This window comes from Fundulus heteroclitus, chromosome 2, assembly GCF_011125445.2.
Source record: "Fundulus heteroclitus isolate FHET01 chromosome 2, MU-UCD_Fhet_4.1, whole genome shotgun sequence".
Lineage (NCBI taxonomy): Eukaryota > Metazoa > Chordata > Actinopteri > Cyprinodontiformes > Fundulidae > Fundulus > Fundulus heteroclitus.
This window is the reverse complement of record NC_046362.1, coordinates 12,338,590-12,357,446: the sequence shown is the minus strand read 5'-3', so window position 1 is coordinate 12,357,446 and position 18,857 is coordinate 12,338,590. Positions and strand designations below refer to the sequence as shown.

Below are 18,857 nucleotides of genomic sequence, written 5' to 3'. Positions count from 1 at the left end.
CGCAATCAATGAAGGGTCGACAGCAAGAAGGAGGAAGGAAACCAAACTGAAACATTTTCTATACTAACAATGTACATCACCCTGAACACACCTTCTCTATGTTGAAACATAGTCTCAGCAGCATCATGCTTTTAGGGTCTTCAGCAGGGACAGGGAATAATAATAATAATAACAATAACAATAATAATAATAATAATAATAATAATAATAATAATAATTGAACTTTATTGGTCTCACAATGGAGAAATTCACTTCTGCGAGTGCCAGCACTGGGGATCGAACCGGGTACTTGCATCCTTCTCTGGGTGCAAGCGCGCTGCTCTAACTACTTGGCCACGAAGTTAAATAAAGACTTCTTTAACTAAAAGAAGTTAAATAAAGAGACATCCTTGAAGAAGCTGCAAAATACTTGACCCTGGGGTGGAGGTTTAGCCTTCCGTAGGACAACAAGCCTAAAAACATTAAACTCAACAACATTAGGGTTTAGATCAAAGTATATTCATGCACAAGAGTGGCCCATAAAGTTCAGGTCTAAATCTAATTCAGAAAGTTAAGCAAGGCTTGAAAATTGCTTTATATAAACTCTCCATCTAATCCGACAGCTTTAGCTGATATTTATTCATGAAAACATGTGAAAACCATCCATTATTTAGCTTCAGTGTCACAATTATGCACTATTTTGTGCTGGTCATTGATATAAAATCCTGTCAAAACCTATTGAAGTGTGTAGTTTTAAAGTGTCAAATTCTAAACAGTAATACTTCATGTTAATTATACTTTTACAAAGCAGTGTAGATGTGGTATTGTTAAGTATTTTAAGCTTGGAGTGTATTGTTGGCTAAAACATGCTTGATGTAGATATATATGTCTCACCTCAAGCTTTGTTTTTGAGATATGGACATGAACAAAAATTTGTGTTAAAATTAGAGAACTGGGAAATAAAGAACTGCTTTTTTTCTTAAAAATGAAGCAACAATATGAGGTGTTTGTTGTCTGTTCGGGAGTAGACAAATCTGGTTAAAGGTAAAAATATGTGTACAACAGATGCAAGTCAGTATAGGTAGTATGATCACTTTGATAATCAAAGATTTACTCACTCTGCTGTTACAAAGATTTTAATGTGTTCAGGGGAAGTGATGCATGGAGGATCTTTCAGGTGGTCTCTGAGGGCACTTCATAGAAATGGCTATTTCACCTGAGTTCACTTGAAAGTTTCCAGCTTCTTTATAAATCGATAGCAATTCACTTCTTTCCTAAATAAATACTATACCAGTGATGAGTTACATGGCTAAAGTTTAAGCTTTTAATTACTTATTGTTTTAGTTTCTAAGTATTCATATATTATTATGAAGTTTGAAGTGGTTTCAATCAACACTTCTCTAAGCTTTATGAAGATGTTTTAAAGTTTCTCCTTGAAATATCTTTGTATTTTCTCATATATGCTGTCCAGTCCTTGTGCCTGACCAAGCATATTATGCACTTAAATATCTAAAAGTGGGGCCACTGTGTGCCCCCTACACGCAGATACTATTTGTTCTTCACTCAGCTGTCCAGGGTTCCACTTCTGGCCTCATGATTTTTGCTGCATGACTTCCACATTCACTGTCTGCCCACTTTCCTGTCAGATTGCTATAAAATAAATGTGACTTGTGACACAAAACATGGGAGCTTTTTCATTCTTCAGCTACTAATTTCATCACATGTTAAATCTTCACTTCACACTATACCTCTTTGTATATAACATTATTAGTGATAAAATACTATTTTCTATCTGTCTATCTTTGTTTTCTTGGTTTGTTATAGATTAGATAAGTACAGTAAAGAAACTTGACAATATAGCATATTTTTGACAGCCTAGTAACAAAGTGTCGTGGCACCCCAATTAATACTGTTTTTTGCTAAATTGTATATTTTTTGTAGATACACGCCTGGTTCATTTGTTGAAAATGTACCCTGGTGTAATGCTGGAGGCCAGAACATTTCATGAAACAGTCATACAATGAATCTCATTATATTACGCCATACACGGGCTAGTCCTAGAGCTGTTTGCGAAATCACACATTTTCTTTCGGGCTTTAAATTGATTTCAAAGACATTTGAACTGTACTACACTTATTTGGTGAGTTCTGATAGTGTTATTTTCCTGTTAGGATACACAATGTATAGAAGTATTGATATGATGTCTCCAGATGATATTGGAAATATTTACAAAAACATGCAGAAAAAGTCTAGAAATTGCTTTATTTCATTGTTCAAAATAACTAATTGAGCAAATTAAGCACCTACTGTGGAATATAGATGATCGATCCATCTGACCCAATTTCTTTTGGAATCATTTCTTGTAGTTTTATTTTAGCTTGTATCATTTTATATTAATGGCTCACGCTGTATGTAGGGCGATGAGGAGTCTAGCCTGGGGCTTCCTGTCAGCCCCTTCATGGATCGAGCAGCACCACAGCTGGCCAAACTTCAGGAATCATTCATCACGCACATTGTTGGCCCGCTCTGTAACTCGTACGACTCGGCTGGCCTCATACCTGGACGATGGGTGGAGCCGGAGCCTGAGGAAGAAGAGCCAGAAGTAGCAGAAAGCGAGGAGGCAGATGACGATGGATCCACCTGCTCTGATGCATCACGTAAGCATGAGAGTCTAAACCAAAGCTAAAATAAGACAAATGGAATGAAAAAAGTCACAACATAAGGCTGCCTCACAAACTATTATTCAAACTATTATTACAAAATATTCTTTCAATATGCAAACTCATTCTTTTTTTGTAGCAACTTTGTTCTTCATCTGACCATTAGTACTGTTTATCCAGATAATTTCATATTAATACCACTGATCATTGCAAATATGCACACTACCTTTAACCTCATTATACTCTCATTCTGCTCCTGTTGAACATATTTTCATATTCTGTCATGTCTTTTGTATTTTTAGACATAAACAGCTTCAACTAACTAGTAAATATGTTTCCATGACACACTGCGAGTGACAAAGTGCCTAAAGATCTAACTAAAAACTAAAATCTGCTTCTATTCTAAGATCACTCTTGTGTGTAGATACAAGATTGGTGCCTTTGTTAAAAATAAGAGCCATTTTCCCCTGAATAGGGGACTTATAGGTCAGAGTAATGTGACATAGACGAAAAATAACTTTCATTTGGAGACTTACAGTAAATCTCATCTCATTCTGCTTCACTGAATAATGGCATTTGAGGTCGGTTACTAAAGGAAACCAACAAACTTTACAATAGATGATTTTCACTTTGATCTACTCAGGCATTACATGAATCAAACATGATCAGCTTATATTGAGGGATTTAAATCAATTCTAATTTGTAAGATGTTTCTTTGTTAAGACAGATGTGTCAGTGGCTTAAAGGGATCCACAATTAGTTGTAAGAATGGACTTTATTTGAGAAATATCCTTTTTAGACACAAAAACATCGCAGTAGGAATACTGTAAGATGTTTAGATTTTATAAATTTTAATAAGATATTGTTACACGGACATCAATATGGTGTGTACGCTGCAATACATTCCAGGTAAATTACCTATACTGGGTCCTAGTGCTAGCCCACACAGCTAAAACAGCAATGAGCAACATTAAACCTTTTCATTTTAAACCGGAGCACATTGAAATTGCTGGAATGTAGTAATAATAATAATAATAATAATAATAATAATAAATAATGAAACAATGAATGACAGACTTGAACAAAAGATGAAGGCAGGAGCTGACCAGAGCAGGCTCTGACCGAGGAACCGAGGAACCACCAGAATGGGCAGGGCAAGCGGCTGGAACTCACGGGAAAACAGAGCAGACTTGTGCGGCGAGCGGACATTGGCAGCATACAATAGTGAAGGCTGAACACAAATAAAGCAGAAGAGTCCAGCTGGCTGGGCACACAGAAACTGGTAGAGGCAAGGCGGCAGAGCACATGAAGCAAGATGAGACGTTCTGGAAAAGAGTGGATGACTGAGGCAGGTATCTGTAGGCAGGTGAGCAGGTGAGCAGAGTTGACTGTAATTAGTGGCAGCAGGTGGAGCTGATTAAGAGCAGAGTGGTGGCTGGAGGGAGACTGAGCTGATTGGATGATAACTGGTGGCTGAGGAGTGGACAGAGCTGATAGGATGGTGGCAGGAGAGGTGACAGGACTAAAACTAGAAAAATCTGGAAAAGTCCTCAACAAACAAACAAAAACCTAAATCATGACAGTTTGTTACTATTTAAAAAAGAAAAGAATAATAACATTAAAGCAGCTATAAAGAACTAACTTGCCTTGTTTCTTTTGTTTTATTTCTTCCAGAGAAATCGGCTCCTAAAAAAAGGAGGAAAGTATTTTGCCAGATCACACATCACCTGCTGGAAAATCACAAGATGTGGAAAAATGTGATCGAAGACGAATCTCAGAAGGAGGAGCAAGGAGCAGAGTCGGCCCATTTAAACAAAATCGCTGAACCAATACTGGCTATTGATGAAGAAGAAGAGGAATCGGGCAGCAGGGAGGAGCAGGTGGAAGGAGATCACCGTGAGGAAGAAACAGTGGCGCCAGAGTGGCCCGTGTCTGTAGGGGGCGACTGTAAGACTCCAGAGGAGCAAGGAGACAGTGAACCACAGTGAAACCTCTAAAACGCTGTCCCCCTCAGTTAGAGACGCAGCATCAGTCAGGATAAGAATATAAAGAAATATTCCTTTTTGCCTTGTCCTACTGACTCCTGTTTCTGCCAGCACATTACTTAGACACAACACTGTAGATGTTTGGGAAACGCGTGCCTACACAGAAAAAAAAAATACAGGTTGGGAAATTTTGTGCTTTACACGTTTAATCCGAATATGTGGTTTTACCAAACATTTATACTTTTTTTTCCATATTGCAATAATTGATTATTCATGGACTTTGGGATAAAGACTATTTTGCTACTGTCAAAAGTTGAAGAAAAGCAGTTGCAAAGGCTTTAGCTCAGTGTGGTAACACAGGACTGCAGAAACTTGCTGCCAATTTATACAGAATTATTTCCCGAATGTGATTATAAACGTCACCATTGCTTGTGCTTGTTTTTGCGAATGTGGCTCATTTTAATCAGTATGAACTGTGCTACCGTATGTTGTTCTTTCTACACATGGATTATAGATGGAGTGATTCACATGAGGAATGATCTTCCAGAAATAATCCCTCACCTTTTGGCTTTAGGGTACAAAATCAAATATTCACACGTTTTATGTTTGATGATTATTGCCAAATGAAGTACTTAATACCATCCTGTAGAGATAGGGGAAATGTAGAACCCTGCACTGTCTCTATGTGGCAGCATTTGTGCAGTTCTCCGTTTTCGTTTCAGTGCACGCATTTGTTCTTCAGAAGGCAGAGGAGAAACTTTCAGAAAATCACACTTTTAAATTACAGTAAACCTTATGTCAAAGTCACAAATATCTTACAGTACTGCCTTGCATAAGTATTTACATCCATGTATTTGTTTCATACCACAGTTAAAAACTTCCTCCGTTCAGACCAAAGTAAAACTTTTATTAAATGGGCAAAATGCTACCTGTATGGGAAAACTAACATTGCACATCGGCCTACCCACACAGTGACAAATGGTTGTAGCAGCATCATGGCTGTGAGGATTTGTTTTCCCTTAATTAGCGATAAAGAAGTTGGTCAGGGATTATGGGAAGATGGCTATGTTTTTACATCTAAGATTGACTAAACACACAGCCAGAGCACGACTACGGTGTAGATCAAAGCATATCCATGTGCTAGAATCAAAGTCCAGACCAAAAATCCAATGGAAAACATTTGGCTACACTTTAAAATTGATATTCACAGATGCTCTCCACCCAATCTGACTGAGCTTGAGCTTGATTTTGCAAAGAAGAAAGGTCAGTCTCCTGAAATAACTGCAGCAACAGGTGGTCCAACAAAGTATTGAGTGGGAGTGGGTAGATAAAAATTAACACCACATTTTCACACGTTTTAATTACAGGAAAATCTTGAAATACGTGGTTAAATTTTCTTCTACTTCACAATAATGTTGCTTAGTTTCGGTCTATACCTCAAAATCCTATTAAAATGTATTGAAGTTTGTGGCCTTAATGTGACTAAATTTAAAAAAGGTTGAAGAGTATGAAAGCTTTTGCAATACGCTGCAACAGATCCAAAGTTTAAAATTAGTAATTTATCTTAATTCTAGAAGCATCTTAGAACATCAATTACAGAAAGCTGAATGCAAGAAACTAATTATATACCAACCCCATTTTTTTCTTACAGAAAACAAATATACATATATCAACTGGACAAAAATCTTAGTAAAATAAGTTATCATAAACAAGATCTTTATTTAGTCCTTTTAACACCATATTGTTGCCATGAATATTATTCCTTTAGGGATTTTCTACCTAAGCGGCTCCAGGGGGAGTTTTCCAGAGCCAGAGAAACAGCATGATTTTCCTTTGTTATGTGATTTTCTCTTGATCACAAAGCACTGAGGAACTTGAACTATGGCAATCACATTATGTATTCCAGTACCCCCGGTAATGTCCAATGTCTAGCCTAATTGTTTAACCTTGTTTTAAAAAAGGTTGTGTAGTAACTTGTGACCGACCAGTAGCCTACCTTTGACATGCAGCCCTGCAAATGTGAATTGCACACAGCATTTCAAAGAGGATTCATTAAAAAGTACTTTTTTGATAATCACACACAGATCTGCTTTTTGAAGAAAAGCTGCAAAAAGCACTGGTCAGCACAACTCTATGCATTGTATTGACCCACCTATAACTCCATGATGAGTAATAGCAAGAAAAAAGCTGAAAAATGAGAAACACTGACTTGTGCTATTCTAGTGCTAATCCAGCCTTGGATTCATGTCAAACTTTAGTGGCTTCATTCCTAAAATAGATGTTAAACCTTAAGAAACTTGGGAGTCTAACTTTGGCCCAACTTAGTGTTAGTTAAAGTGTTGCTTTGCAACCAGAATTTCCTTACAGGTACTTTTTTCTTTTTTTCTAATAATTAGACTAAAGGATGGACAGTTGTATTCAACATTTTTTTAATCTTAAACCCTACTGACACTGGTTATGATCCTCAGGAAAACTACATGTGTTAACATCCAAGTATGACTAAATTGGTATGACATTTAAAGACAAACACCAATAAGTGTTAATTCTGAAACATGTCCGTAAAAGGCAGAAGGAAACTAAAGACACATATGGTTACTTTTTCAGTGATCTTTGTGCTGTGAATCTGTTTGATTCTCCTGGCACCTCAGGGACTCATTCATTCTCTTACGGTTCACAGCAGACCAGATGCTGCCAAACAGGCTTGTCAGAAAGCTAGCAGCAAACATTCACATCAAAGTTTTAACTGTACTCAAAGTTAATGCAATCTGTTTGTGGCAAAAACACACGACGTGTCAGTTGATTTGAGCGTAGACAAAATATTGTCGGTGTGAATCCAGCCAAAATCCTTTCCTAAAATCTGTGTACTCTTTTCAAATTGGCCAGAACTCCATTAGAAGACACCATTCTAAGCTTTATGGGGCTGTTTTGACATCACAGTTGGTTGACAACATGGTGATTGATTATTAGTTTTAGCTATCTCCACCACAATTTAATATTTTGTTTGTACTACATGAGCAAAACTTGGTTCTGTGGCTCCAATCCCCAATACATGTCAGATGTATGTATCAACATAAAAATTAGGTAAAACATTTATCAAGCTATTGTGATAATCATGGAGGCATCTCCTGTCTGTTAACATGCACATGCAGTGGGAGAAATGGCTTACCACAGCCAATTTTAAGGGGATACAGTTTTTGAAGTGAGGCTCTGTTAATAGGTTATCATCAGTTAATATTTTACCTGCAGTAGATAAAACCTTTCATCTAACATAAGTGTAGATTATTTAATCTAGAATGGAGCTAACAGTTTGTCTAAAACCAATTCTAATCTGTGCTAATGCTTATTCATCAACTTTCCTGTAACTAGCTGTTAATTCAGATTTATAATAAATGAAGATGCCGTGAGTTTTCCTATGCAGGTGAGATATTAATTGCTTACAACCTTTTGACGAAATCTCACGAAAAAAAATCCGGATCTTGCTTTGAACCTTAAATTAAAGTTAAAAAATAAAATCAACTTAAACGCTGATAAATTTAGTCTTTTCTTATCTGGATGTTGGACTTGATAACACTCCATTCAATGTTTTTTTTTTTTTTTTTACGAAGCAAGAACCTCAACTAACCAGCTCCTAGATTGTCAAAATAAATAAATAAAGGAAAAATAAGCAAATTACTTCTGTTTTCATTAAACTGGATTAGGCATCAAACTAAGTTGTATTGTGGCTTTACATTGTGTGGAACAGAAAGAGCAGTAGTCGTAATCTGGGTGTAAAACTAAGAGAAAACAACCAGAACCACCATATTTTAATGATAAAGGGAACTAGGTCTTTAGAATGTCTCTATTGATTTTTAAAAACATTATTCTTTGGCTTTAGACATGTTTCCACTTTTAAGTGGACAGACACAAGTTTCCAAAAAAAATGGCTGAAATGTTTCCTCATACTGCTAATTGCATTTGCTCTTTTTTTAGTGGTAAAACATAAGCACCACCTTGAAGCAGGTTTGCAAGTCTTAATACCACAAATGCCACTCTTTTGTTATGCAGTGCTTCAACATGCCCATTAATTTTGTGCATTCCATAGTTCCTTATGGTCACACAATGAGAGCTGTGTGTACTCGTTTGGATGTTAGGCATGAGGCCAGACCATTGTTAAGTGTTTTATGGGGGAGATCCAATTTCAGAGCTTGAAAATCCTTCTTTTTTTAATAACTGATGGAAAGATTTCAATGCATAACCACGTCCATAATCTTAATTTTCTTATCTTTGAGAATTATGAATACATAGGAGCATCATGTCCTTGCATCCTGATAGATTGTGCACTAACATATTTTTTCACCACACAATGGCCCTAGCTGTGTTAAACAGGGCAGTCCGTGAACAATGGCCTCTTTGCTGCCGTCCTGACTCTGTCGCAGTGGGTGCTGCTAAGGGTGGAGGCCACACACAGGCTTGAGGATTGGCTGACCTACCGATTAGTCTGACATCACACACGTTTGCCCTCAAACCTTTTATCAGGACAGAATTTTTTGGATCCACTGAATCATCCGGTGTTTGCCTAACCCTTTGTATTATTCTGGCTGTGGGATTTTATTCTGTTTGAACCTTTTTTTTTCTTTGTTGACTTGTTTCATTCCAAATGAGCTGCAACCATCCTTAAACAAAGGACATATTTATTTTAACCTTTGAAAATCCTGATATTCCAAATGAACATTTACAAGTTTATAATGCAATCTTCCGCAATTTACTGACCTGAAACACTCCAAAACATTCCATAATGTGTGCTGTTGTTTTATCTTTTTCAATTTATCCACTGGCCCTTCTAATGTGACTGTCCTATGGTGTACTGCTGTGGTGAGGAATTTTAATGGGAATAGATGAGGTAATGAAGGTCAAAGAGATGCAGTAAGCAGCTTTTAATTCCCTGCACATGCTCAGCTCAAATTGTTATCCTCCAAAGCTCCTACAGCATATTGCTCTTAGTGCTTCCACTTTGATCAGCTGAGCTTTTGTTGCACAGCACCATGAGCTCAAACATAAAGGCATTCAGACTTTGTCCGTAGATTTAATTTGTTCATGATCACACCTTTTTTTTAAAAGACTGAACAATATATGCATTTCTGCTCATCAGAATACTTGCATTTGAGTTAAAACTTTATATCTGTTTTGTAGTGTTATTTTATTAATTCAATTGTTTTGTTTGATTGTCACCATTATTCACAAGTGTAAGATAATTGTAACCATTTGAACCAAACAAGCTTTACAATGATGTAAACAAAATGAAATGAGTATTTTTATATAGCTGACACATAATGGAATAATGACTTACTATTTTCCTCACTAGCTCTCTTCACTTACTACATGTACTAAAACTATGTCAAAATTCACAGTATTTGTGGAACTAAATTAATGAATTTTCTTGCAGGTTCATGCTCTGTTTTGTACAATATATGCTGTACAGGTTAAGAAATTTTAAAACTACAAAAAACTTTTAGATATACATTATTTATTTTTACCATTTTGTAATTTAGACACTATACTGTAGCTTCAATATTGCCGGACTTACTGGAAGTGCCTATATTGGTATTATGTATCATACAGTGAATATATAGTATATGGAGATCATAGACAATGTCACAGACTGAACCAGTGTGGATGTTGTAATGTGAATACATTGAATTACAAAATTACAGTTTCTGTGTTTATTGTTGTGTTGATGGTCTGTTGGTTTTATGTACCTTCCTTTTACACTTAATGGCACCTCTGGCAAAGATGTGTAACAAGCCTTCAAAGTAATTTATCAGAGGGGAAAAAGCAATAATTCTTTGTAACAAAACAATTAGCTTGTTGCACCCCAGCTGTTACTGCTTTGCACAACCCCCTTTTGCCAATAAGGCAACACTTCTACTCCCATAATATCCCATTCCTGTAGGCACAGTATTGTTAGATTATGTAGATCCTGCCCTAAGTTCTCTTCTCTTCAACAAGCCGTACAGACTTATGTGTGGGGACTGAGATGTCTGTTGAAAGGGTTTGATTGATTTTGAGTCTGCTGAGCCATTTCTTTACTGATTTAGTGATATCTTTTAGATTATTGCTTTATTGAAAGACAGATTTTCACATATATATTATTTCTTTGGGTTTCAATTTATCTCTAATTCCTGTGTAACAAGTTTCCCAAGGCCTTTGAATGAAAAAAAGACTGAAAGCTCTACATATTATGTGCTATACCTAATAGTGGGTATTAGGCAGTGCATTTGTCCTTTATTTCATGCCAGGCACCCCTGGTCTTTCTGTTGATAAAAACATCTGACCAAGCACATGGTTCCAAGTCAAGTTCTGGTAGCATGTAGCAAACTATAAACTTGCCTGTGCGGACAGGACAACAATGGGTTTTTCTTGTGCCTCTCAAATAACAATATTGCATGTAATTAGTATCCAAATGTTGTGATGAAGACTTGGTGTCCATAAGATGACTAGTTTGCTGCAGTTACCTAACCATGGACAATGGATTTCTTGCATCCCCAACCATTCTCTTACTTTTTTAAGGTGAGAAATAAAGTTGTGTCCTGTTCCAGTCTTGTTTCTAACATATCAATTTTTATACTTGAGAGAACACACACACATATGCACTATATGAATGGTTTTATTTATTTCCCATTTTAAAAAGCCAAGAGAAATGGACCTCTATGTCAAGTCATACAATCCCTTGCAAAATTATTTATACCCCTGAATTGTTTCAAAGTTTGCAAAGTTACAACCACAAACTATAATATATTGAAACAACTTTTCTATTTTTTAGAAACAAAACTTAAAAGCGTGGTTTGGAAATATTTTTTTCAGCTCTCTTTACTCTGATATTCCCTGCACTAGCTAATTAGGAATTTATGAGTCAATCGAAATAAGGCAACAAAAAAAAAAACAGCTGGACATTTCCATAGTGTGTGAAACACAACAGCAAAGTTTGGGAGCAGGTTTCAAATGTCGGTACTGCAGCCGTTTGGTCTAGGCTTAACCTCCTGTCGAACTAAAAATTATTTTAGTTGGATGATTTGAAATGAAGATTAGATGCATGTCTGCAATACATATTAGGTCATCTTGAGCAGGACAAGATTTTTTAAAGGTGCATAGTGCAAGTTTTGAAGTATTGATTTTCTTTCCCATACATTCCCTTACAGTTGCCTGACATGTAAACTGTTATCCTCTATTTACCGCAGTTACGTCTGTAGACTGGATTAGTCAGTTTATTAGAGAGTACTCCTGGCCAAATACTCTGGGCATGCGTCAGGGGGTGATGCGTTGCGTTCTCTCATTCACCTATTTACTCTCCATCGAAATCGATGCATTAGCAGGAGAACACAGGCTAACGTCAGTATTTATAACTTTCTTACCTTAAGAAAGTTAAGTTTCTTAAGACATTATGTCGCTAAACAAAAGACCTGTGCTGTTGCAGCGGCAGAAGCTTTTCCTCCTCTCCCACGCATGTGTACAACACTAGTGTTAATTAAACTTGTTGCCAGAGGGGGCAGATGTCTGCAGAAATCCTGAAACATACGCTATGCTAAAGGTTCAATTACAGCTACCTTAAAAGCCTATCTAAGGATAGATTAATCATATCTAAATATGTGGCCGTAATCATGTGGTTAGGACTGGTTATAACATATAAGTTGAAGGTTTAGATAGAGCAAATTTTTTGATAACTTGAAGCTCAATTCAATCAAAACAGCCCAAACACAAATTAGGTTCTACAGTCACCTTATATGCTGTCTCACTTACTGATGACAAAGTAATCACATCTGGGATGATGACAGTGATTTTATTTCAATAAAATAGATTTTATTTTTGATGAATCCCACAAGGTCATTACTGATGGAAGCTAAAGGAATGGATGGCTCAACAGAGTCATGACTCTGTGTAAGCCTGCAATCGTACTAAAAATAAACCAAGGATTATTCTTATTCTCCTCTATTAATGATGAAAAATACACTACTCTAGCTTGGTGACCGGTGTTTCTATGCAACAACTATTTTTTCCATATTAGCTCTCTTCTAGATGTGTACAGCACCATTTATACTCCTATTTCCTACCATTGGGATTTAAAGTATGCTGCCCAACCTCCTATGAATAATTACCTTGTTTTTCAAGGAGGCTACATTGTTTAATTAAACATGCAATTAGCAACTCTAGCAACAATAACATAAATTTGTGAATGGAGAGAAATTAAATTGACGCCTGAGGAAGTAAAAAAAATAATAGATTATTTCAAAGACATTACAACATAGTCCGATAGTAATCTACTACAATGAATTTTTCTTTCAGGGGTGGATAACTCAGTAACATTAAACTCAAAGGGTAATAGACAATGGACAGGCAGGACAGGGATTTGAGAAAATACTATTAGTTGTTCGATTTTAATGCCTATCAACACAAGGTCCAGAGTATGAAGACAAAAGTGGGTAGATTTGCGGATGTTTTAAGCAAAACCAACTAAGTCTAAGATGAAATTAAAGGCTACATTTTGTGAACATGAATGTTAGAATCCCCCACTATAATGGCCAAATCAGTATTTAGCACTAAATCAGATAAGAAATCTGCAAACTGATCTAAAATTTGAGAGGCGTGGTGGGTAATACAAAACAACAACCACAAGTGATTTTGATGATTTGCACAGTTCCATTAGTCAAGGATTAATCAGTCAATCTGAGTGAAAAATGGTTCCTACTCCTCCTCCTTTCCCATGTGTGATAATTTAAATGAAATCTTCTTTGTTTTATTTTTTCTGTTCAATCTCAATTTTTATTCTATGGGGTAGTTTATGATTTGTTAGTTTTGGTTTAGCTTTTGATGTATTGGATTTACGCAGTGGGCAGGACACTGTGTTTAACTGGGTTAACCAAACTCTCAATAATCCTCAGAAGAAATGTGAAGTGTGAAGTAAAAGAGCACGCCTCTTTTATTCTATTCAAGACTTTCTGGAATAAATATCCTGTATAATTGTCCTGTATTCTTTGCATCAGAAAGTCTTTTCAAATGTAAAATGTGAGTAGTTCCGAATCCACACCCAAGTATTGTTTCAGATACCCACTTACCGGGATGATATGGACTACTCAGCCAGTGAATGTGATTTTTTTTTTAAATGACGCACAAAACAGAGACTGGAGTCTTTTTCATTCACGTCAAAACACACTACAGGTCTCATCAATGGGAAAGCTAAGCCGTCCTGCTGAGAGCTACACACCAAAGATATTTACAAATGATCATTACCTCTTCAGAGCTTATTAGAGCGCAGAAAAACTCTGGCATGCTCGGTCGCAATTAAGCTTTTTTCAGCCTTTGGGGCAGCAAGTGTGTTTCCCTGTGCAGATGGTGTTTAGACTCCATCCACTGGGCATGTTCCGGTCTTAGCTCTCGTGGTCCTGGCACTGTAGCAGCAGGTGATTTAACAAGGAGTGAGATACAGCCAGAGGTTTTTGTCAGAAAAAACTGTTGTTTTTCTTCTTCTCTTGTCCTTTTCCCATTTTTGTCTTTACTATTCTTTATGATAAACAATAGATTGGAGCTGTGATAACTCAAGGGATTAGAAACACGAGTTAGGTAAGTAGACTTGTCTTGTTGATATACACTCATCATATAAATATTAGCTTTTTTATAGTTATGGGATTTATCTCCAACATGCTCTGTCTTTTAGTTAGGCAAAATATGTAAGTGATAGAACTATCCAGTATCAGTGAAGCCTCTCACTTTGCTGGTGCTGTGTAGACAGCCTGTTTATCTGCAAATTTTGTATATCACTGCTTTTATGACAAAACTCCATATGTTGTAAAAAATCATAAAAAGAGTCTTTTCGGACACCTTTAGAGCCAGTCTAAATTTAGTTAGTTTGACTTCACTTCAAAACTTGTTTAATATTTTATTAGCTTTTTTTATAGCATTTTTTTTTAAGTTCACAATTTCCTCTGTTTTCAGGAGTATGAAAGGTTATGCCCTTTGTTAAACTAAAATTGTAGCAAATTTCCCCAACCAAGCGTGATAAATTGTGGAGTGCCAAAGTGCCACATTTATTACCTAAAACGTATACAAATAATTGTTTAAAAGCATCAATAATGATTAAAATTTGGTAGTTGGAGAACAATGTTGTTGTCTGTTGACAAGCAACAGTGCCTATTAAGATAATTTCAAATTCACTACAGCATTAAAACAATGAAATGAGAGTCAGAACACACTTAAATCAGATAGGCATTATCAGAACTGATGCTACAGAGGATTAAACATGTATATAATATTTTTTGGTCAAATCTTTAATGTCTAAAATAAAAATCATGTACTTTTTATTGTTAGGTCCAATTAAATGTGTTAAAATTTACAATTATCTTTTTAAAAACTGTGGTAAGCTATTTTGTAAATTGATGAGGCACAATATTTACCCTATTATAAATATAGCTTTATGTTCAGAGAAAAATTGCCAAAGTGGTTGCGACCTGGCAATGGTGAATTTCTGATTTTCCCTGGTTTACATTTTTTTCCTCTGCTTATTATTCTGAGTCATAGAATTACCTAGATTATTGGGAAACCATATTCTAAATGCACATTTACCTGATCCAAGGTGCACCAGAAGGGAAAATGTTATGACAATTACAATGAAATAGCTGTCAAGTTGACAGAAGTACTATGAGTTAAACTAATGCCCATTTTCCACGGGCTCCAGTATATCCAGGCTCTATGCAGCACTGCCCGCTTTGCGAGCGTTTCTATTACAGTTTTTTTTCCCTACCGGCTTGCTTTTTTTTTGCACCTCTTCAGTATGACTGGAGCAGAGCGGGACTGCAATGCTACATGAACGGACTACTTTCTCAGAATGGAAAGAATAGAAAACATTGAAAAAAAGCAACAAGTTCATGATACCACACCATCAGCATTTAAACTACTCATTAAAAAAAGCTTCTCACAACGTTAAAGCAAAACAAATTTAGTAAAATCAGACTCAAGCAGCAAAACGATATTGTAAAAAAAATATCTAGATTGTTTGATTGTAAACAATTTTTTTTCTCTGCCCAGACACAACCTCTTACCGTCTGATGAGCAGGATAGCATGTTGAATTTAGTGGGTCCGATGAACAAAGAAGAATAGCAGCCATTTTCAGTGTAGCTGGACAAGACTTTTCTACAGTCTTGTCTGTAGAAGGCATTCGGTGAAGGGTCACTAGATACAGAAACAGCAGACTGTGCTTTACTTTGATCCAATATTTCTTTGAAGATTCAGTTTTTCTCTCTATCAGTGAGATCAGGACATTTGGGAGTATGTCCTCCCCAATGCAGCTTGCTTCTCCAATTGCTTCTGTAGCTCTCTGATGTCACAGGGATTCCAGCTTCCCGTTCATTCTTTGATTGGTAAATGTACTTGTATAGCGCTTTAACTAGTCTTGACGACTTCCAAAGCCCTTTACAGGGCTTTAGTCATTCACCCATTCACACACACATTCACACCCTGACGGTGGTGAGCTATGTTAGTAGCTACAGCTGCCCTGGGGCAAGCTGACAGAGGCGAGGCTGCCATACACCGGCGACAACCTCTGAGCACCAGCAGGCAATGCAGGTAAAGTGTCTTGGACACAATGACACAATGACTAAGACCATCAGAGCGGGGGATCGAACCAGCAACCAGCCAATTGCAGGACAAACTCCCTCTGTGCCACCGTCGCCCCCAAATTCAGAGTTTTACTAGTCTCTTTTGCTCTCTATGTGTTGTTCAGTCCTTGTTTCCTCCTCCTTGTTTACATGCACAAAATGTCATGATCATATTGAAATGTATTTGGATTAAAAAACAAAAAATAATCAGATTGTACAGTTTATATGGGCACACAATCAATCAATCCAATCAAAATGTGTGTTTATATGCACCTGGCTTCTTTCATCATAGAACCACTGACATGCACAGTTATCAAATTTCTCTAAAAAAACACAAAAGAAGAAGAATTTCCATCTTTGCTGAAAAAAACAAACAGCAAACAAATCAGTATTGTACAAGTTTGTTTGTCTTCCATGTGCCCAGGCTGAATAACTACATCCTGACAAGTGTTTACATGCATGTTGATAGGATTATAAATCACCCCCCTCATTTAGATTACATTTTAATTCTGATTGACCTTGTTCTGATCATAATATTCTCATTTGTTTACATAACACATTTTAATTCTGATCTGCCCTTTTTACTGATTACTTTTGTCCATGTAAACGTAGCTGCTGTGTTTTCAATCCACAACTTAAAATGGCACTCACTGCTCATGTTTTTTAAGTGATATTTATTCCTTTTGTTTTGAAAAGGTGTAACATATGAAGCATTCTTCTCTTTTGCCACAGGTGTGAGTAATAAACCTGTAAAAAGACCTGAGGACTGTGTGTGAAGCAAAGAGAAGGTGGTTGTCATGAGCAAAATGGACAAAAAAGGCGCAGGCAGCTGGATGCTAGAGGACAGCCCTGCCACTCATGCAGTGAAGAACTGTCACCCAAATTTAAAGGTACTTCGTAGGAAAATTTTAAAAGTTACATTTAACTAAGTAGAAAGTGTTGTGAAAAAAATAAATGCAGTCTGAGCAGGGATGTACAGTGCTAACCCAACTCTATTTATATCTATTTTTAGGCTTTAAAACAAAACTTTTGCTAAAAGTGGATGGTTATGGAATGTTGTTATCTGTGGGAAATGATGTAAAAAAAAACATAATTATGAACCTACGAGAAAACAGGTCTAAAAAATATTGCTGGGACTTTTAATGTAATTCTATTGTGGAAATTCAATGCCACTACAAAGAAAATCTAAAATACTACTACAACATGTATTTGTAATTATATATTTATGTAAAAAAACAAACAAAAAACGTTTTTCACATCTAGAGGCTGACACTTTGGACCTTTTTCATTGTAAAATGCCTCAGATTCGGTTGAGTCAACAGTCAACAAAAAGTAGATTTTTGCTTTACCCTGACCACAGCTCATTCTTCCATTATGTTTTCTATGTCCTCTACATGACTTGTGGATAACAGCATATAATAATTTTTGTAGTCATGGTTTAGAAATGGCTTTTTACTTTGCACTCTTCCATGGAGATCAAATTTACACAGAGTATGATTAATAGTAGTCCTATTTACAGACTTCCACCTGAGCTGTGGATCACTGCAACTCCCCCTGAATTGTTCTGAGGCTGTAGTCTGCTTATGTGATTAATGCTCTCCTTGGACAGCCTGTCAGTTGGATTGTCATGTCTTAGTAGGTTTGAAGATGTGCCCTCCACCTTAAATACTCTTTAGGGGTAATTTATTTGAAAGGTCTTTGCACAATTTTCAACGATTATAATATTATTTTAGAAATTAATCCTGCTTTACATTTCACTACTTTATCCCTGGCTTATCTGGTGTGTTTCTTGGTCTTCATATTGCTAAATAAATTACATCTAACAGGGGTATCAGAGCAAAGGGGTTGAATATCCACCAATATTTTTAATTTAAAAATAGTTTAGAGCACCATACATCATTTTTCTTTCATATCACAATCGTCTTTCACGTAAAATACATATAAAATAGATTGAAGTTTTATGTTGTGACAGTTCATGGTAGTGAAAAAAAGATTTTACATGAATGTGTAAAAGCTCAAGATGTAATATATTGTTTTTAACACAGTGTCATTTGTTTGGTTGTAAGGAATCATTGTGTTTTCATGTAGTTCACAGTGCTAAAAAACCAACTGGAAAAGCAGTTATTGTTGTTTCAGGTCTTGTCGTAATTAAAGGTACAGATGTTATAGAGTTCATTTTGCATACCACAAAGAGGTTATAAACACATGTAGTGTTTCAGCTACCAAGGGCATTGGGTTCTACATGCTTGTCACTTTCAAAGACGTCAAAGCAGCCGTGTACTGGAGGTGATCATGTGTTGAAAGCAGAGAGAGACACAGAGTATGTGCAATAAATTCTCCCTCCCATGTGTGCTGAAGCTTTACCTTTTGATTGTTCAGCTGTTTTTCCTTTGCTTGATAACACATTAATGTCTTTACAGACTTCTGGGGGTGGTTTACCACTGTGTCTGTTACAACGTCTGCTTTAGCATCAAAGTGTTGTTGGCATTTATTTACTATTATTGCAGAGCAGAGGTAAGTGCCTAAATTGAGTGGACTGGGCATACATCATTTATTTCCAAAAGAGTTTTCTGCAACCTTACTTGCATCTACAACAACTCAAATTCTCTTG

At 36.4% G+C, this 18,857-nt stretch overlaps 2 protein-coding genes across 6 annotated transcripts in view; both read left to right on the top strand.

The window, feature by feature from the left end:
* Positions 1-10,326, top strand: part of LOC105938489 (cGMP-inhibited 3',5'-cyclic phosphodiesterase A) — a 117,621-nt gene extending 107,295 nt beyond the window's left edge. The window contains exons 13-14 of the mRNA XM_036147916.1: positions 2,396-2,636; positions 4,314-10,326. Coding sequence (XP_036003809.1) covers positions 2,396-2,636; positions 4,314-4,627 — 555 coding nt within the window. The 3' untranslated portion in view covers positions 4,628-10,326. The remainder of the gene's footprint in view (positions 1-2,395; positions 2,637-4,313) is intronic.
* A 3,596-nt stretch (positions 10,327-13,922) lies between these two features.
* Positions 13,923-18,857, top strand: part of LOC105938490 (solute carrier organic anion transporter family member 1C1) — a 25,587-nt gene continuing 20,652 nt past the window's right edge. Inside the window, exons 1-3 of one of the 5 annotated variants that reach the window (XM_036147894.1) lie at positions 13,925-14,055; positions 14,174-14,215; positions 16,979-17,136. In XM_036147894.1, coding sequence (XP_036003787.1) covers positions 17,044-17,136 — 93 coding nt within the window. In that variant the 5' untranslated portion in view covers positions 13,925-14,055; positions 14,174-14,215; positions 16,979-17,043. Of the gene's footprint in view, positions 14,216-15,897; positions 16,010-16,978; positions 17,137-18,857 lie in introns of all 5 variants that reach the window. The other 4 variants (XM_036147891.1, XM_036147887.1, XM_036147897.1 and 1 more) reach the window with 4 other exon arrangements.